General features: G+C 33.8%; 2 protein-coding genes across 3 annotated transcripts in view; both read left to right on the plus strand.

Moving 5' to 3' along the window:
- PGAP1 (post-GPI attachment to proteins inositol deacylase 1) overlaps positions 1-12,029 on the plus strand; it is a 77,865-nt gene extending 65,836 nt beyond the window's left edge. For both annotated transcript variants that reach the window (XM_019428334.2, XM_019428335.2), the window contains 8 exons: positions 657-750; positions 2,565-2,655; positions 3,463-3,660; positions 4,962-5,097; positions 6,330-6,380; positions 6,856-7,043; positions 9,243-9,347; positions 10,600-12,029. In XM_019428334.2, the coding sequence (XP_019283879.2) occupies positions 657-750; positions 2,565-2,655; positions 3,463-3,660; positions 4,962-5,097; positions 6,330-6,380; positions 6,856-7,043; positions 9,243-9,347; positions 10,600-10,738 (1,002 nt within the window). In that variant the 3' untranslated portion in view covers positions 10,739-12,029. The remainder of the gene's footprint in view (positions 1-656; positions 751-2,564; positions 2,656-3,462; positions 3,661-4,961; positions 5,098-6,329; positions 6,381-6,855; positions 7,044-9,242; positions 9,348-10,599) is intronic.
- A 1,485-nt stretch (positions 12,030-13,514) lies between these two features.
- Positions 13,515-20,382, plus strand: part of CUNH2orf66 (chromosome unknown C2orf66 homolog) — a 34,432-nt gene continuing 27,564 nt past the window's right edge. The window contains exon 1 of the mRNA XM_019428336.2: positions 13,515-18,735. The gene's annotated coding sequence lies outside the window, so the exon portion shown is untranslated. The remainder of the gene's footprint in view (positions 18,736-20,382) is intronic.

Consider the following 20,382-nt stretch of genomic DNA (forward strand, 5'->3'; position numbering starts at 1 on the left):
TCTGCAAAGTACAATGAAGCAAAACAATAAAATGAGGTATGCCTATAATAGCTAATATTTTTTGATAGCTTTTCATGTTTAAGTTAATATTCTAAATGCTTTCCACAAATGAACATCTTTAAACCTGAAAACACCTATAAGGTAAGTACTGCTGTTGCCTCCATTTTACTGATGAGAACATTGAGTTAACAAGTAATTTGCTTGTCTTTTATGTTTTTAATTGTGCAAGTTACTTGGGCTCCCTGTGCCTGAATTTCTTCATTTGTAAAACAGGGATAAGAATTACCTCAAAGGATTTTTGGGAGGAGAACATGAGATAATGCATATAAAATGTTTAGTATCAAACCTGAAACATTAAATACATGCTCACCAAATGTACCTTGTAAGAAAACTTTGTAACATACATATGCTGCTTAATTATATATATTTTTTGTTACACCTTTATGAAAAAATCTGATAACATGTTTCTAGCATGCTGTATATTCTTAACATTTATTTTACTTAAGAGTTTTGGTATCCATTACTGGAAGTATACCTCTGTGGCAATGTCAGGAAAGATAAAAAGTGAAGAAAGACATTTTTATTTCATGTGAAAGTACATTTATTTCATTAACACGAATATTCAAAAGTTGCCTTTTGATTTGCCTGTTTTCTAGGTAGTTAGATTTCATGGTGGAGCTCTTCCTGCTTATGTTACATCTAGTATCCTTCTTGCTTATGGAGGACAGTTATACTCTCTTTTCTCAACAGGTAAGAATGTTTCTATTCCTCCTCTCTCCCTTTCTTCTTTAGTGCTTCATTTCTACTTAATTTATCTGTCATGTGGTTAAGGAATACCTCAATTTCTTGAAAATTTATGACCTATCTCTTAAGTTTACAAGGGTTTGAGATCCTCTAGTTTTAGGAAATACCCAAGAAGATTCCTTACTGGGCTTTTCCAGTAAGGAAAAGATACTTTTGTGTCTGAAGTTTTTTCCTCTCTTCTGAGGAGGTCTTAACAGGTGGAGTCTCACTGATGGGGATTTTGTTCTTCATTCCATTCCTGGTGCCTAACATAGTGTCAAGCACATAGTAGGCATTCAGCATATTATTTGGGCTGTTATCAGCTGTATCAGTTAGGTTCTGGCACACTGAATGGAATAATTGAGAGTTAATCTTAATAAAGGGACTATTTGAAAGGTATGTGATGGGTTAGGGGAAACCAACAAGAAATGATAAAATGCCCGATTAGCAGCAGATCCATCTGATACTCCTCAGGACTAGGGCAAGAGAGGGAGCAAGCCTAGAGAGAGCTATACGAGAGGGCAGCATTACTGCAGCTCCAGCCACTGTCAGCAGGGAGAAAGATGGGGAAGTAAATACACTAACCTTATTTCCTCTTATCTTCCTGTGCCTATCATTCACTGAACCGAAGTCAGCCTCCCAGAATTCAGAGCAAAGTAAAGGGTGGCGATGGAATGGATCTGGAGAGGCAAATACAGAATAGACACTACATTGCACAAAACCTTCCCTAGTCTGTTGCAATTAGAATAGTTTCCCAGGAGCCTACTTTGTAAGGCCCTCACACACTTGTTGGGCTTGGATAGTAAGAGATAGGAAGAGAGTAGGACCAAAATACGTAAAAGCTGTCCAGAAATAACCGTTACCATTTCCATCTTGCCAAATCCTTCTCCAGCTACTCATTCCCTTTCAGCAACTTACAATTTCAAGTCTACCTTTAGTATTCATTTTAACCTTCATACACTGTTGTTGGGAATGTAAAATGGTATAGGTGCTTTGGAGAGTAGTCTGGCAGTTACAGTATGACTCAGGAACTGTACTCCTAGTTACACGAAAAATATAAACATACACCCATACTAAACTTGTACATACATGTTCACAGGAGCACTGTTAATAATATCCAAAAAGTGGAAACAACCCAAATATCTATCAGCTGATAAATGGATAAATAAAATGTGCTGATAGGTGCTACAACATGGATGAATCTTGGAAACATGCCAAGTGAAATCCCATCATAAAGGACCACATATTACATGGTTTCATTTATATGAAATGTTCAGAATAGGCCAGTCTATAAAGACAGAAAAGATATTAGTTGTTGCCTGGGAATAAGGAGACATTGGAGGTGACAGTTAAGGGAACAAAGTTTGTTTTGGGAGTAATGAAAATATTCTAAGACTGATTGTGGTGAGGAAGGCATATCTGTGAATGCTTAAAACCACTGAACTGCATATATTTTGAATGAATTGTGTAGTATAAGAATCATATCTCTATAGAGTTGTTGTTTTTTTTAAATCACCTTTGGAGCTTTGTGAAAATACAAGTGGTGAAACCCCAGCTTTGGCTTCCTGAAGCTGTTTAACAAGTGATTGTGTCCTCTTGTATGAGATCTGTTGAATTACAGTGATTTTTAATCTTTTGAAGATAGTGTCTTTGATAGTAATGACCCTTGCTTTGTAACAAGAAATATATTGCTCTTACAGGTAATGCAGTCAGTATATGATAGTCTATACTTAATCACTATGAATTCTTTACTACATATAATTTTTTTTTTTAATCACCAGGTCATTGCTTAGAATATGCTACTATGTTGGATAAACAAGCCAAGCCATATAAAGTTGATCCTTTTGTACTTATGATTAAGTTTCTGTTGGGGTAAGTTTTATTATCTGTGAAAATGATTTTAATTGTTTTATATATATAAAACATGTTTGGCCCCATAACATAATATAAATTTTCATAAAAATATGTTTTATTAAATGAGGTTTTTCTCTTAGGCAGAGGCCTAATTGGTATATCAACATTTACTTTAATACTATAACCAATTCAAAGGTTTTAAAATTATATATATATATATATATATATATATATATATATATATATATATCAATTGTAGAAACTTAGTCTGTAAATATACCAGACTTTTAACATTTGCAAATGGATGTACATGGTCCATGATCTCCTGAGTATCCCAGATTCATGAACACAAACCATTATAGAGTATTGATGAAATGATGTCTTGGATCACTTTTTCTTCCCATACAAGTATATTTTGGATCTCTCTACCACACTTAACATTCCTTTTTTAATTTACTCACATTTTGTGGGTTTTCTGGTTAAGAACCAATATACTTAGATCTCTTTTCTTCTGTCATGACAATTGTTGGTTTTCTAATCTAAAAAAAAGATCACTTGTTACTTCATTACAATGATCAATAGAGAGCAGTGGAGTTACATTGAGACTCAGGATTCAGATCCTTGAAGATCAGTAGACTTACTTGGAAGATAAATGACTTTTTCTCTACAAGGAATTGAAATGTGTTTTTCAGTATAATTATGAATTGAGTATCATTGAACTTTGGGGACTGTAGTAAATGGTCAAACACCTCAGATATTAAATATTTGAAAGTTGTTGATTTTTTTTTTTTTTTGCTTTTATTGTATGTTTTCTTCTATCCACAGATATAAATGGTTTAAGGAATTATGGGATGTGTTATTGTTGCCAGAATTAGATGCCATCGTTTTAACTAGTCAGAATATGTGTTTCCCCCTTGTATCCTTGGTTCTTTTTCTGTTTGGAACATGTACTGCCTACTGGGGTGGTCTACTTTCTTCTACATCTGTGAGACTCCTTTCTTCATTGTGGCTAGCTTTGAAAAGGTAAAGAATGACCAAAAGCTTTCTCATTGCTCTTAAGGAAAAAATTATATTTTGATAAGGATCCTCAATATTAATTTGCTTTCACTAAACTGTAATTTCTAAGGAAAGATGTATGACTAGAAAAACATGGATTAATGTTCAAAGCTATATCTAAATAAAACTTTTGTTAAAAATATATTATCGCAAGATAAATGCTATATTTGAGTTAGACCTTAATGCCAAGAGTTAATCAAAAAAGTTTGACAGAGGGATGTTGTGCTGGCTCAATTGGTAGAGTGTGTAACTCTTCAGCTTGGGGTCACGAGTTAGAGCCACATATTGTGGGTTGACATTACTTAAAAAAAATATTGACAGAGGGGCGCCTGGGTGGCGCAGTCGGTTAAGCGTCCGACTTCAGCCAGGTCACGATCTCGCGGTCCGTGAGTTCGAGCCCCGCGTCAGGCTCTGGGCTGATGGCTCGGAGCCTGGAGCCTGTTTCCGATTCTGTGTCTCCCTCTCTCTCTGCCCCTCCCCCGTTCATGCTCTGTCTCTCTCTGTCCCAAAAATAAATAAAAAAACGTTGAAAAAAAAAAAATATTGACAGATTACAGAAGTAGTTTTAATGTTTATGGCTGTAAATCTTTCCAAGGAAGAAGTGTTTCTCTGGCAGTGCTTTTATATGCTAACTTTCAGTCAAACCTGGGGGCAATAGATTCCAGTCAAGATACTTAAGATCAGATTAGGTGAAATGCATAAAAATTCCAAAAACATTGCCTAGAGTTTTATTACAGGCCCATAGACAAAGTTTGAAGTTACTGGTAGGCTTTTCTGATAAACCACTGACCTAGTTTCCATTGCCACTGCTCCTCACCAGACATATTATATGATTTACTGTCACAGAGGGGATTATGGTCTGCCTTCTTCCTTCACCCTTCTGAGATGCTTCAGACACTACTAGCATCACATTGTCTGAGTGATCTCAAGACTTTAAGAAATAGAAAACTGTTTTTCCTCTTAATCAAGATCAGAAATACATGGCAGAGAGCCTATTATTAATGATTATTTGTAGCAACGTTTTTTTATTAGTATCAGCCATAGTGTATCTAAGTGAAAGAGGAGCTATCACAGTGTATTACAGAATTTACAATCAAATATGTGTCATCCCTTGCCTTTATGAAAAAACATTTTACTGCTTACCTTATGGTACTTGCATATTAATAAGCAGGAGAGCCTGGCAGAGTACTGAATTGTTTTCTTCTTATATGTGACCATGTAAATAGCTGTTAATATACTTGTAAAAGCTTTATTCTTATTTTTTCCAGGCCCCCCGAACTTCCTAAAGATACCAAGATGATATCACTAGACTTGCCCTTTTTGACCACTGTTTTGATCATAGTTAGTTGGACAACTTGTGGAGCATTTGCCATACTTCTTACTTATCTTTATTATGTGTTTAAGGTATGTCACATCACTGAAGTCAGAATGGCTGGGCTTTGGGTCAGGCAGGCATAGAATTTCCTTTGGTGTTGTTAACAAAAATTTTAATTACAGCTGTAGTAACCTTCTATTCTCTAACAGGCTTAAGTGTAAAAGGCTTTTTTAAACATCTTGGTTATTTAAAATACGTAGTTCACTGTAAAGCTGAAATTATTAATCTGAGTTTGGTTAGTGTATTTAAAAAAAGGGGGAAGAAGATGTAACCTGTTTCACATTGCTTCTTGCTCTTACAAGTAATGTTAGCTTTTTAAAAAATATTTTACTAGAGCAGTTTTTATTCACACCTCTTTAAACACGGGTAGTAAACAAAAAATTATGTCAGTGGGATCAAGCTTTCAAATGTACTGAGATAATGTAGAATGTTAACAGATGTTGCTGGAGAATCAGAAGGCAAGGATAAAATAGTCTGATAATTTTACTGGGAAACCAAAAAACACTTCCAAGAAGGCTGACAGCTTTGCAGGAAAATCTAGGTTATACAACTGCATACTCTCCACATGAGGCTTATGTAGAGACGGTTGATAACAGAATGGATCATCTTTTTTTTCCTTTTTTAAACAAAGTTGACTTATGTCTGTTTTTAACACTAATACAATTTATTTTCAGTTTTCCAAAGGAATTTTGTCTATCAGAAAAATCTGTTTACTGCTTTGATTTATAAATATGATATTTTTAGCTTTTCAAATTGGATGTTGCAAATAATTGATCCAGTAAGCAAAATTTTCTCAAATACTTAGCTTAAGCAAACATAGCCAATTAAAAGATTTTCTCAGGTTCTTATAAACATTTCACCAAGTTCAGATTTTCAGTGATGTGGAATGTGTGAAACATGTTAAATTCCTTATGCTATAATGAAGATAATCAAATATTTTACTCACAGGACATGAAGCTTCTAGAGCAAAGCATTATTCAAATATAGTCTCACAGAATATAGGAGGTATAACAATATATCCTGGCCCTATCATACTCTGAAAGTTTGTTCTTATTTTTTTTTCTCTTTTTTAATCCATGATAGCAAGTATGTGTAGTTATTATTTACCTTTTCTGAAAGACTGTTTGTAAATGTTTAAGTGTGTTTTTAGTTTTCTAGATTTCTTTAAATTTCAGATTATAATACTTCTCAATTGTAATAAAAATGGTTGTTTTTTGTTTCAAAATAAAAGTGAAATTAAACAGTTTTTTCTTTTTCTTAGATTGTTCATCTGCAAGCCAGCCTAGCAACTTTTAAAAACAGCCAGACTGTGGTAAGTTTTATTTTCAAAGCTCTACATCACTTTAATATAAAAGAACATGAGGGAATAAAAAAATTGTTTTGTGTTTTTTTTTAAGTTAGGATTTTACAGTGTTTAAAAAAAGATGTCATGAATTTAAATAATTTTAAGATAAGTGAACCTAGAAATTAGATTGTCTAATTTTAAATTGATCTTTGTCAGTAAATGTCATTTTTATTGTTACAAATTATCTTTTAAATTTTAAGTAATTACTTAGAAGATACATTCTCAGCAGTGGAAATAGCAAGTCAAAGGAACAAAAGTTTTATAATGATAACCACTTTAGATTACTTTTGAGCAAGGTAATTTATACTTTGAGCAAAGTATTTTATATCAGTTTGGTAATAGATGTGTTTATTTAGCTGTTAAATAATGGAGTGATTCTAAGTAAAATAATAAACTTAAATTTTATGCAATACCTTAGTATTTTTACTTTATTGCTTTGTAGAATCTCAAACACTCTAGAAGAAATGAAAAAAAATCAAATCACCATAAAGACTCTACAGTACACTATCTTCATTTATCTGCCAATGATGCTGAAGATAGTCTTCGTATGCACAATACTGTGATTAACTTATTAACATGGATTGTATTACTCAGCATGCCATCTTTAATTTACTGGTTAAAGAATCTCAGGTGCGTTTTATTTATATAATTATAATTTATGTGGTTAAAACAATAAATGTCTGTAAGTAGAGACTTGCCAGATTCCTAACGATCCATCAAACGTCCTCAAGAACAGGAAGCTATATATCACCTGAAATTTATTTTCAATACAATCACATTTTTTTCCCTTACTGTGAGAATATAAACTTCCTCAAAATCTGCCCAAAAGAGGGAATTGTGTTTTATTTATTTTACCTTTAACCTTCTGTGAGTCTAGACATATGTGAAAATGTGCTTTGCTTTGCTGACCCAAGGTATTCATAATGGTAGTGCTTTAAGTATTTTTCAATTCATGATCAGTTTTATGTTTCCTTAAATTGGGGAAGAAGAAAATGCTTACATTTAAAAATATTGGAAATAATGAAAAAAAAGTGTACTTTTCTAATGAGCACCAAACATTAAACTAAAATAAATGACCATCGTTTGCCTTGCCACATGGTAACTATTCTAGGTTAAATCAGAGTCTGAGATGCCTTCTAAGATTGTTTCTAGAATATTTAGTTATAATTTGTTTTTGAAAAATAGGCCACATCATCCAATAATTGAACTTCTACTCAATATAGTTTTTAGAAACAATATAAACATTTCAAATTATCTAAATACTGAAAGTATATTTTTTGAAAAGTCAAAGTTTGATAAATCAACAGGTTACCAGATGTTAATATTCTTCCTTTGTCCCTAATTTTAGTCAAGATCCAGAGTTTTTTGTTCAAAGGTTTGGGGAGAAAATTATTTGAGGAGCATAAATTTATGATTCTAAAAGGCTATAGATGTCTCACTGTCAGTAAATGCCAGAAATGAGAATTTAGATTTAAAAGAAAATAAGAGACAATTTATATAAATCTTCATTTTTTTCATCTTTTTTATAAACTAGAGCAGCCTTAATATATTTTGAATAACTTGTTTTATAAAAACATTATTTCTGGGGCGCCTGGGTGGCACAGTCGGTTAAGCGTCCGACTTCAGCCAGGTCACGATCTCGCGGTCCGTGAGTTCGAGCCCCGCGTCGGGCTCTGGGCTGATGGCTCGGAGCCTGGAGCCTGTTTCCGATTCTGTGTCTCCCTCTCTCTCTGCCCCTCCCCCGTTCATGCTCTGTCTCTCTCTGTCCCAAAAATAAAAATAAAAAATGTTGGAAAAAAAACAAAAAAACAAAAAAAAACAAAAAACATTATTTCTGTATGACCTTTCAGATATACATGTACCTATTTTTTTTTTTTTACATGTACCTATTATTAAATTTTTTTAAGTTCATTTATTTTGAGAGAGACGGAGTGAGTGAGCAGGGGAGGGGCAGAGAGAGAGGGAAAGAGAGATCCCAAGCAGGCTTCACACTGTCAGTGCAGAGCCCAGAGTGGGGCTCAAACTTAGGAACTGCGAGATCATGATCTGACTGAAACCAAGTCAACGCTCAACCTACTGAATCGCCCAGGTGCCCCTATACCTATTATTAAAAAAGTGCTGAGGTGCATGGGTGGCTCAGTCGGTTGATTTCAGCTCAGGTCATGATCTCACTGCTCGTGGGATCAAGCCCTGTATTGGGCTCCATGCTGCCAGTGTAGAGCCTGCTTGGGACGGACTCTGTCTCTCTCTCTCTCTCTCTGCCCCTCCCCCTCACATGTACACACTCTCAAAATAAATAAACTTTATAAAAATAAAAGGAAGTGCTCCCATATTGGATATTTTCATTTCCCTTAGTAGTTTCTGAACATAATTCTCAATATAAAACCTTAGGTATAAAGATGATCTATAGCAAAAATTATCAAAAATTTCATGAGCTGTTTAGAGCTCTCATATCAATGCAGTATTCTGAAATTTAATTAATTTGTTTGATTCTGATAATTTAAAATGATTGGCTCAGTCGGTTAAGCGGCCGACTTCGGCTCAGGTCGTGGGGTGCCTGGGTGGCTCAGTCGGTTAAGCGTCCCAACTACAGCTCAGGTCACGATCTCGCGGTCTGTGAGTTCGAGCCCCGTGTCGGGCTTTGGGCTGATGGCTCAGAGCCTGGAGCCTGCTTCCGATTCTGTGTCTCCCTCTCTCTCTGCCCCTCCCCCGTTCATGGTCTGTCTCTCTCTGTCTCAAAAATAAATAAACGTTAAAAAAAAAAATTAAAAAAATAAAATGATTGAGTATACTTTGTTGATTTGTTTTTGTTTTTTCTCTTTGATGTAGGTATTACTTTAAACTTAGTCCTGATCCGTGTAAACCTTTGGCATTTATCCTTATTCCAACTATGGCAATTCTTGGAAATACTCACACCGTTTCAATAAAATCCAGGTATAGTAGTTCAATCTTCCTTTTTCTTACATCTCTTCCTAGTCTTTATCACTCTTTCTTTGATGCCTGAAACATGTTCTTTATTTCTAATTATTTTGACTGTTCCTAAAGTTAAAGCTATAACTGTAGAGTAATTATGGTTTGTATGCAGATGTAGTTTATATGCAAGTACTATATTTGTTTTCTTAATTATCAGGTTTACTTGTTAGGATATAATGATTTTTTTTTTAATTTAGCCCTTAAAATATATGATGTCTAATAAGATTTGTTTCCAAAAAGTACGGAAGGAGGGCCACCTGGGTGGCTCAGTCAGTTGAGTGACTTAGTCTTGATTTTGGCACAATCATGATCTCACCGGTTCAAGCCCCACGTCGGGCTCCGCACTGACAGCATGGAGACGGCTTGGGATTCTCCCTTGTTCCTTCTCTCTTTACTCCTCCTATGCTCACTTTCTCTCTTAAAATAAATAAATAAACAAACAAACAAACTTAAAAAAAGTACAGAAGGAGTGAAGTGGATAGGATTATAGGTGAAGTAAGATTGGCCATCACTTGATACTTTTTGAAGTTGGGTGATGGGTACATGAGGTTCATTATACTATTAGTAGTTCACTAATACATATGTTTAAAGTTCTCCAATAAAATTTGAGTTTTCATTGCCTGGTTGTTTGCTCTACGAGCCGGTTTTCAGTTGATCCTGGCAGATGTTTGTAGACATTGTAGAATAAGGCAGACCTGGGGTTTAAATCTTGGCCTGCCATTTAATAGCCCTATGTCCTTAGACAAATTTCTTTAACCCCTCCTATCCCAGTTTTTTGTTTTCAGAATAAAAAAGTAATAGTCTTTTCTGTATTTTTCTTTTAATAAGATTTGGTGTCATTTTAATACTGTTCCTGTTAGTAATTAAGGATCATTCCCTTTTTATTTGGTTGAGGCTTTTTGTTTTGTTTGCTATTACAAGTAGGGTTAAAATAAATATTTCTATAGATATGTCTTAGTAAATATTATTTTTGTAAGGGTAAATTTTTAGAGGTAGAATTGGTGAATAAAAGTTCGGCTAGTATTTTTCTCTGGCTAAAATGTAGCTTGTATTGATCTTTTTAAAAATTATGTATGGTTAAGTTCATTATATGAAAAATTACTCCATCTAACACCATTTAGAATACTTTCTCAGAACTGTATAAAATATCAGCATATTCTGGTTTTGCCTACAATGTAGTTTGCATAATATATATTTCTCTGTCTCTTTACAGTAAATTGTTGAAGACTACTTCACAATTTCCACTTCCTCTGGCTGTTGGTGTAATTGCTTTTGGGTCAGCACACTTATACAGGGTTCCATGCTTTGTTTTTATTCCTCTTTTACTCCATGCGTTATGTAACTTTATGTAAGACTGGATTTAAGGAATGATAAAAATAATTTATATCATTAGAGTCAGTGTTAAGAGGGAATGCACACATCCATGAATGTGGATGACAAGATCCTTTGGAGAAGATAGGTCTATTTTTACAATATTGAAAATAGGAAATTAGTTTTATAATGCTTGAGGAAAATCGTTGAAGCATGGTTTAGTTTTGTGGTATGGCATCTAAGTACTAGTCATTTTTTGAAAAATTAGTAAAAGGATATGGTGGCCACTGTTTTTGAGGACTTCTCTGCATAACAGCTATTCTGGTTGATTGGCCATACTGGGGATCTTCTAAACATTGAGTAAATGTAGCATTGCTTGTAATCTCAACTCAAGCATTCTGCTCATTTCATCAAACTTTCTTCTGAAAAGTAGATTGCTTTGTATTTGCTACAGTATGCATATTGAGAAATCAGTCTTAAAAGATTGATGAAATTCACAACTGTTTGGTTTCCCAAAAATGAAATAACCACAAAAGTCTTTGGTCAGTTTTTGGCAGCCACAGTGATCAAGGCATATCTTTTGTTTTCTTACATCTATGAAAATACAACTTTTAAGGAGACATGTTTTCTTGGTAACCAATGCAAGATTAATTAACATAATTTAAACTCAAAATTCAATGAAATTTTCTTGCTGCTTTTCAAATGCAGATCTTATTTTGTACTCTTGGTAAACATCAGGAGACTATTAAAGAAATCTGTTGTTAAATTTAAAGAGAATCCTCCCAAATATTTACTTACTAGCATTGGAGCAGTACAGTTGTCCAGCATATGCCATTTTATTTAATTCATTGACCCCATGGTTGCCAAAAGTGCCTCAGATCATGGTGGATTGTTAACATAACTAAATTCCAGTGGTCAGAAAAAACTCCAGGTTTGCACAAGTTTTGTCTACTGTAGAGAAAAAGCACGATTAAGTGCTGTACCACATTTGATAAATAAAATTATACTATTAATGGAATAACCACTACTCCATTAATAGCGTAATGTATAAACAATATACTTAAATAGATTGGAGGTTTTAGCCACTAGTTTTAACAATGGAATCTTAATTTGCCAAGATGATTACTGTTTCACAGAAAAGAAAGTAATATTTCTTTCATTTCAGACTTCAGCTCACTTTTAACTACAAAAGAGTAGGTAATAGAGCTAAGTATTTTGCCTTAAGATAGAATAAACTCAGGCTGAGGTGTACTTGGCTCATGGAGCCTTTCCTTTAGATGCATATGCTCTACATAACCCAAAACCTTTTTAAGTAAAGCCCTTAACTCCCAGCAGTACCTGTGAACTTGTGTCTTTGTTAGTACCCAGGAATGTCCTAGAGTACCAGATTCTTTTTATCGGCTATTGCATCTGGATTCCATTACAGTCTTTTAGCTGTTACTGCCTGTGGAGGGTTACCTCACTTCTCTTCTCAGTTATTCCTCAGGTCCTTGCTGTTTTGGCATCATTTGAGGGTTTCAGTGTTGTCTGTGAGGGTTTGTAAATTTGTTTGATTCCGTTGTTTCTCCCAGCCTCATGCCTGTTGTTCAGTATTTATATTTTCACTTACGAAGATCATTGAAGGGAAGTGATAATCTCATAGTAAGACATGGCAAATATTTCAGGTTCTTGTTGATTTGAGAGAGGTAGCAAAGGGATAAAATGCAAAATGCTTGTTTGTTCAGTACCTGAAAGGAAAGATGTCCCATGGCATACCACATGTATATTTAAATAAGGACACATCTGCCTATGTTTTTCTGTTCATATACCCATAAGTTTATGTACATTGTATCTTTGTTTTTTTCATGTATTTCAAGTTATAGGTTAATTGTGTCATTTATTTCTGAATTTAAACATGTTTATATACAGAAAGAACTTTAGAAAATTCATTAATTTGGATCTTCTATTGACAGCCATAACCATGGTGTTTATATGATATAAAGTCTTCTTGTTCAGTCAGGACCATTCATGACTAAAATATAACAAGCTTAAATTTCTCATTTGTGAGTAGGAGATTAGCTTTTTAAAGCAGCAGACTAGGCATATTATATCTCACTAGACAATTTCCACGTAAGTGTAGTTATCAAGTCCTAAAGTCTTATTTATTCCAACAGAATATTTCATTTTAGGGCTATAAAAAGGATTCTAATTAAACATTTTATAAACAACAGGTTGGGTCTTTAGCCATTATGGGTACATATATATACAGATACACACATGCATGCGCGCGCGCACACACACACACACACACACACACATTTTGACAGAGTCTTTATCAAATCCTGATGCACTTTAAACCCAAATAACTACCAGAGATGAGAAGGTAGGCTCTGTCTGAAGATTAGAGAAATTGATGTTTCTGTCACTTGAGAAAATGAAGGTCCTTTTGCCTCTCAATTATACATTGCTTCTATCATGCTTGCAGCTTATTTTATTAGCTAGTAAAACAGCACAGCTTTATTAGCACTTTTACTAAAAATGAAATTGTTTATTGGCAGTTACAGTGTGTCCAATTTAGCAAACTTCTCAGCTCTAGTACTATAACATTTTTTTTTTTTAATTTTTTTTTTTTTTAACGTTTATTTTTGAGACAGAGAGAGACAGAGCATGAACGGGGGAGGGACAGAGAGAGAGGGAGACACAGAACTGGAAGCAGGCTCCAGGCTCTGAGCCATCAGCCCAGAGCCTGACGCGGGGCTCGAACTCATGGTCCGTGAGATCGTGACCTGAGCTGAAGTCGGACGCTCAACCGACTGAGCCACCCAGGCGCCCCTATAACATTTTTATTTAGAATTTGAGTTTTGAGTAAGTTTTGTGCCTATAAAAATTACTCTTGGACCCTATCATTGATAACTGCATCAAACATATAGACCGAACAGTAAAAATACTGAGTAATTTCAGTGTTTCTAAAGCCTCAGTTGGAGTTACTACTATTATAACTTGGAACTGATAATACAATAGAAAACATTAACCTCTTTTTTCTGGATCTTTTGCCAGAAATTAAACAGGTTCTGCTAACTCTTCTTGGTTGTCACCAGAATGAAAATATTTAGAACAGTGGTCCTCAAAAACCATGTGTGCCTCGTTCACATTGATTTTGAGTCTCTTCAGTATATATAGATCATATATTGATTAGTCGTTAATTTTTTTTTCATATTTCGGTCAGATAAATTCACATGTATATAATGAATACCTTTTCTTGATTGAACTACACTACAATCTACATGATTATACAGTAGAGAAAGATAAAGAGCTATATACTAGGCCTAGTAAATTTGTTTGTTGTTGATTTTCCTATCACTCGTACAGATGGTACACGTTTCCACCACACACACACACACACACACACACACACACACTTAATAAAGACAGATTATCTAATTTGTTCATTCTCTAGTTCTACACTTTTCTTAATGCTTCAGACTTGTCATTCATAACACAGTATATTTATATCACCTCACTGCTCATTAGCACCTCTTACACTAGTGGCCAGGGGAAATAAAAGGAGATAAAACTGATTTTCAGTTTAGTTCTAGAAAGCTGTAGGGAAAATGGGAGGAATTGATTCCTGAATCCCAGGATGATTAATTTCACCTGTATTTTCATCTTGGGCATTAGGTCTGAGTGTAACAGCTTGCTTATTAGGAGGTTTAGTGCAAAACTTTACATTGCTGCATTTGCAATTTTAGTAACCTATTATTAAAATCAGTTGGGAAAAAAATTTTTAGTGTGTTGCAACTTTTTATGATGAGGCATCTGTTGATTATTTTTCATCATCTTTTTTTCAGTGTTACTATCATAGGAAACTAGATACCTTGTGCAGTTTTTCAGGGGGAAGTATTTGGAGAGCATGACACACTTCCAGGAAGTAATAAAAGTATCTTTGTGTTATGCAGGGCACCTGGCGGTCTCAGATAGTGGAGCGTGCAACTCTTGATCTCAGGGTTGTGAGTTTGAGCCCCACATTGGGTGTGGAGATTACTTAAAAATAAAATCTTTAAAAAAAAAAAAAAGGATATCTTTATATTACTAAATTAGACCCTGACAGAAAGCTTCCTTGCCTCCCAATGTAAATGTAGAAGGTACTTTTATAAAACAGATGATTGGGAGCTGAAATTTCATCTCACTCTTGTTGAACAGAGGGGACAACATTACCAAGTCTGTAATGGACTTCTTTTTTTACATATTACTCATGCATTTTTTCACAGTAAGTTTCAACAGCCTGAGGAAATAGGAAGTCTGGGAGGCTATTTGTGTCCTTTACGTTTAATAATGATGATAGGAAAGAAAAGTCAGGCCAGTAATCCAAATCTGAATATGTGTACTATAAATGCTCAAGAATTCACAATTTTGTGATAAGTTATATTATGAATATAGAAGAATGGATTTTGTATATTAATAACAGTTTTAGAACAGAATGAAGTTTGGAAATAGTGAGAATAGACTAACTTGTTATATTAGTAGTATAAACGTAACAGTATACCTGAATCAATAATGTCTTTCAAAAGTTAGATGATATTCTAACGTACATCTTGATTACATTGTCTGTAGTTGAAGATTCTGAGTCAAGTACAGGACTTCCTAAAAGTGTTTGTTTTGGCATGTTATGCTGTCAAAAATGAGTATGGTTTGAAATGCCAAGTAACCAATTTCTGACGATTTTGTATAGAACTTGATATGTATGAGTCAGAATTATTCTGTAATGATTCTGTACCTTGTAACTTTGAACACTCGTAAAAAACAGTTAGTGTAAATTTGTTTGCATATTTGAATTTAATCTTAATTTAGGAAGTCTAAAAATTAGCCATTTTTGTAAAGTTCGTGTGCTATTTTTTAATGTTATTTTTGCTTTTAGTATTTGTATAGTAGTAATATTACTAGCACTAGTAAAAGATTTATAGACAAAGCATAGAACTATCAACTATTCAAAAGCCTAAATTATAGGCATATTTTGTATTTCATGTTGTACTTATTTCATATTGGACTTTTTACATCCCTTTTACAGGAAAAAACACATTTGAATTTTTTTGAGCGTAAAACACTACATTGAAAAATATAACTATATTCGTATGGTTAGCAAAACATGCTTTGCCACCAAAGGCTAAATGAAACTGTAAAATACCTCCAGATATTTGTGCCAATGAATTTTTCTTAACATATTGGGGTTAAAGCAGAAATATTATTTTCAGTATTTTACATCTAGGACTTATATTAAATATGTAAATCTTCAAAACTTATATTCCATACTCTAATATTTCTTTGAAAACATGTAATGTGCCATAGTATATTCTATTTTATCTGATTTCTGGGATAATGTTCTCTGGTTTTAGTGGGTTTAAAAGTTATTTTACCCAGTAATGATCTTTTATTAATTAATTGAAGTAAGCATTTGAAGTAATCTTGCTTTATTTATCACAGATTCATTCTGTGTTGTAAAACTTCAAGTTTTGTTGTACAGATCATTTTTTGGTACAGGTGTCTCTTATTTATGTAACAGTGTTTACTGTGAAATTTGTTTTGTCTTCTGTGTATTTCCATTCCCTTTTTAAATCACATGTTTCAAAGGGGAAAATTATCTACTAGATCCTAACTTAGTCCAATGAGATAAACATTTCAAAACACACATTTTAACAGAAAATATAAACAATCAATGGTGTTAATGCTGAAGTGTTAACATTGATGGGTGTTATATTCATGAGAGAAAAGTAGAAAAATGATAGACTCAAAAACATTTTTATCTGATTCGAATTCTTTAATTTCTTCCCTCTGGAAATTCTCAAAAGGAATTTCATTCCTTCATATTATAGTTTTTCCCATTGAATCATGTAATTGATTTAATCATTTATTGTTTCTCTGCCCAGTAATGCTGATGCAGTTTGCAAAAGTAGCCTTGGAAGTAAAGAGGCAAGAGAAAACCAAATATTAAAATGTTTGACTGTGGTGACAGTTTATCCAATTATCTGGTAGTGACTGGATATTAGTAAAAAGATGATGTACAAGACCTAAAATTTCAGTTAACGTTGTTTTTTGGAATGAATTTTTCCTCTGTGTTAAATAATTTTATCCTAAGTAGGAAATACCTGTATTTTAATATAACTATGCTGTCTACAGAATTAAATATGTGTTTGTTGGAATATTGGTAGAAATAAACTCTTCCTCCACTATAGAGGGGGAAAAAACTTTCAATTTTTAGTGTATATAATTTATGAAATTGTATTGTGTATTTATATTTTTAAAAATATATAAATGACTTTAAACGTATTATTTTGAAGTAGTTGTATTACAGTTTCTTAAACTTACGTGACTAACTTGCTTACATACATGCTTACATAAATGTAGCAACGTACCCACGAGAAAATAGACCAAAACTGGATGCGTATTATCACTGTGATCTTGAACTTTTAGTTGTTTGGGATAAAACAGACTGTGCCTTAAAATGATGAAAGGATGCCCTGCAGTTTTATAACTATATTTTATTATGGGTCATCTTCTCAACCTGGCACCAAATTTTTTTCTTTGAAGTTGGTTAAGTAAAATTGTTAAAGTTGACTAGCATTTCCTGTTTTGCTCTAGAAACCTTTAATTTCCAGAGTTCTCATTTTGAATTAAAATTGACTTACATTTCATAGGTGTAGAAAGTAAGCTTGGCTAAAGTTTCTGAAAATAAATTTATTTTAGGAAAATGTGGTGGCACTTCTGTTTTGTATTTATTTACACATGGAAAAATTAATCTTCAAGTATATTTCTTTGTCTTTTTAATGAATAATCTATCAAAGACATGAAGACCTGTACTTATTTTTCCTCAGATTATTGAGGCTCATACTTGAATATTAGAGTTAGTTTACCCAATAACAATTTTTTAGTACTTAAACTCAGATTCATGCAGTATATTTTTAAATATTATTTTCCCACTTTTCTCTTTTTCTTTTTCCTTCCTAATAATTATTTTTAAGATCTCAAGAAAGAACTGGCTCTAGTTGTTTTTGTTTTTATTTTTTAATGTAAAAACTTGGATTTTTACTGTGCTTATTTAAAATAAAATAATTTCTATTAAGACAGATTATTCCATTCAGAGGATATCATGGTCTCTGCTAAAAGATACCCCCATCTCTGTGTACTCAGAATTTGTTGTGTATTTTTCAGTTTCAATTTTGAATGTAAACTCAACACATTTCTTCTTCCCATTTCGCCTTCACTACCTGCACCCAGAGACAAAAATCTAGGATTCTCTAAAAATAGGTAGAAAGAAAACATGTCTTTCCTTAGAACATGGTAAAATTGAGGTGAAAGTAGTTTGCCAAGGAAATGTAATAAAATACATGGCTGTCAACCTGCATCTGTGTTTATAGTATAGTTAAAAATTTATAAAGGACAAACTATGTATTATACTGAGATAGACTCAGTAATATTTTATTTGCAAATTGATACTTTTGTCCAGAAAATGCAGTGTATAGTAACAATACTTAGTGCAAAGGAATTTGTCCCATGGCATATACTGGAAAATGATTGTTACCTTGCAGATTTTTCCTTTTAAGCATGCCTGATCTTCTCCAGTGCTTTGTATAATATATGGTGTATGAAATACACAAATGTGATTTTGTGTGTATTTTTTAAATGATAATAAGTAACATTATTACATTTAACTGGTTGTAATTCACAAAAAGTGCTATTTATTATACTCTGTAGAGTGTTGTGTATGTTTTCATGTGTGTTTTGGCATTATGGTGTGGAGTTTAATGAATATTTGCCTTCAGTCTTTCCTCAGGTATTAATGTGTAGCAATTTTTGGTGCTTTCTTTTTAAATCTGTCATAATCTGGTGTTCTGAATGTTCAACAATAAATTTGGTGAACAAGGGCATGTGGTGCAGAGATTGTTTGCCAGTTCACATACTCCACAATACCATTTCAGGAGAAAATCCTTCAAGATTACTTCTTTACAGCACATCTTGATTTCAGAAATTTGAAGGCCTATGCATGGCACATAATGACACATTACAGGTAAATATTGGAAGCCAGATAAATTCTAAGATTTCCCACGTTGGTATTTTGTAGCATTTGTATGGACATCTCATGGTTCATGTTCCATTTTTAAGGAATTGAACAGTTACAATCTCTCCCAAATACAGGTTTCTCACAAAGATCATGCTTTCAGCTTTTCTTATGCTAACTTGATATATGTTCTTAAGTGACCATTTTCTCAAATTACATGAAAATGAGAATGATCTAAACAGTTTGTAAACAGATTCCCAGGTCACCCTAACACTACTAAATTTGATCTGTAGGGAAGAAACCTGGGGTTCTGTTTTGTGTCCCAAATAGTAATTCTTAAACTTTGCTCTAGTCAATAAAATTAACTTGCTAGGGCTCCTAGAAGCATCTAGAAAGACTGTCCTTAGGATTATAAGATGCCAAAAGAGACACTACATAATTTGAGAGTTTATATAGATTTAAACTTCACTAAGAATGGATGAGAGGAGTTAAAAATGAGGCAGGACATCTTTTGAGGGACAAGTGGTACACTCTCCCTCTGATGAGAAGAGTGTTTTCTAAACTCTTATAATCAGCATCTCTGCATATATCAACATTTACAAATCATCTGCATGTATTAACGTTGTATATGTTATTACTAAATAAACCCTGAAAAGTAAATTTTTAAAAATGAGAAATATACAGCTAGAAGTTTTAATAGTTTCCCTTGGGCCTTTAAAGGATTATCTTTAAACCACCAAATGTAGAGGCCACTGGAGTATACAAAATAAAAGCTTCATAAATCATTCCCACTAGTTTTTCTCCCTTTTTTGAATAACCACTTCATCGTCACTCCCTTTCACTGCTGCATAGCAGTGAAAAATTTAATGGCTTTCAACAACACCTGTTTGCACACAATTATCTAGGTCAGAAGTCTGAGTACAGACTACCTGGGTTTTCTGCTCAGAATCAAACTTCTGAAACCATGGTATCAGCTGGGACTATCCAAGTTATCCTATCTGGTATATTCAGGTTGTTAGGGCTAAGGTTCCTCTTTTTTTGCTGGCTGTTGACAGAGTGCTGTTTTCTGAGCTCCCCAGTCTGCCTGCTATGTGGCCCTTCACAAAATGGCAATTTGCACCTTCAAGATGAGTAGAATTACTTTAACATTTTGAGTGTCTTCAACTTTCTCTCTGACCTTTAGACCCAGATGGAGAGGGCTCATGTGAGTAGCTCAGATCCATTGCGGTAATTTCCCTTTTGATTCACTAGAGGCCAACCTTACATCTGCAGAATCCCATTTGCCACATAAGATAACATACTCCTATTCCCATCATACTCAACAAGTTCCATCCACACTCAAGGGGCATGGATGATAGAAGACGGGTGCACTAATAGATGAGAATCTTGGGGCCATTTTAGAAGTCTGCCTAGCATGCATATCAAGGAACAAAAGTCTTTTTCATAATTGCTATACTTAAGTAATATTTGATTCCATAGTTCTTTTTTTTATTTAAAAAGAAAAGTTCAGGGGCACCTGGGTGGCTCAGTCGGTTAAGTGTCTGAGTTTGGGTCAGGTCATGATCTCGTGATTCATGGATTCGAGCCCTGCGTCTGGCTCTGCTGACAGCTCAGAGCCTGAAGCCTGCTTCAGATTCTGTCTCCTTCTCTCTCTGC

This window comes from Panthera pardus, unplaced genomic scaffold, assembly GCF_024362965.1.
Source record: "Panthera pardus isolate Hobbes unplaced genomic scaffold, ASM2436296v1 HiC_scaffold_10, whole genome shotgun sequence".
NCBI lineage: Eukaryota > Metazoa > Chordata > Mammalia > Carnivora > Felidae > Panthera > Panthera pardus.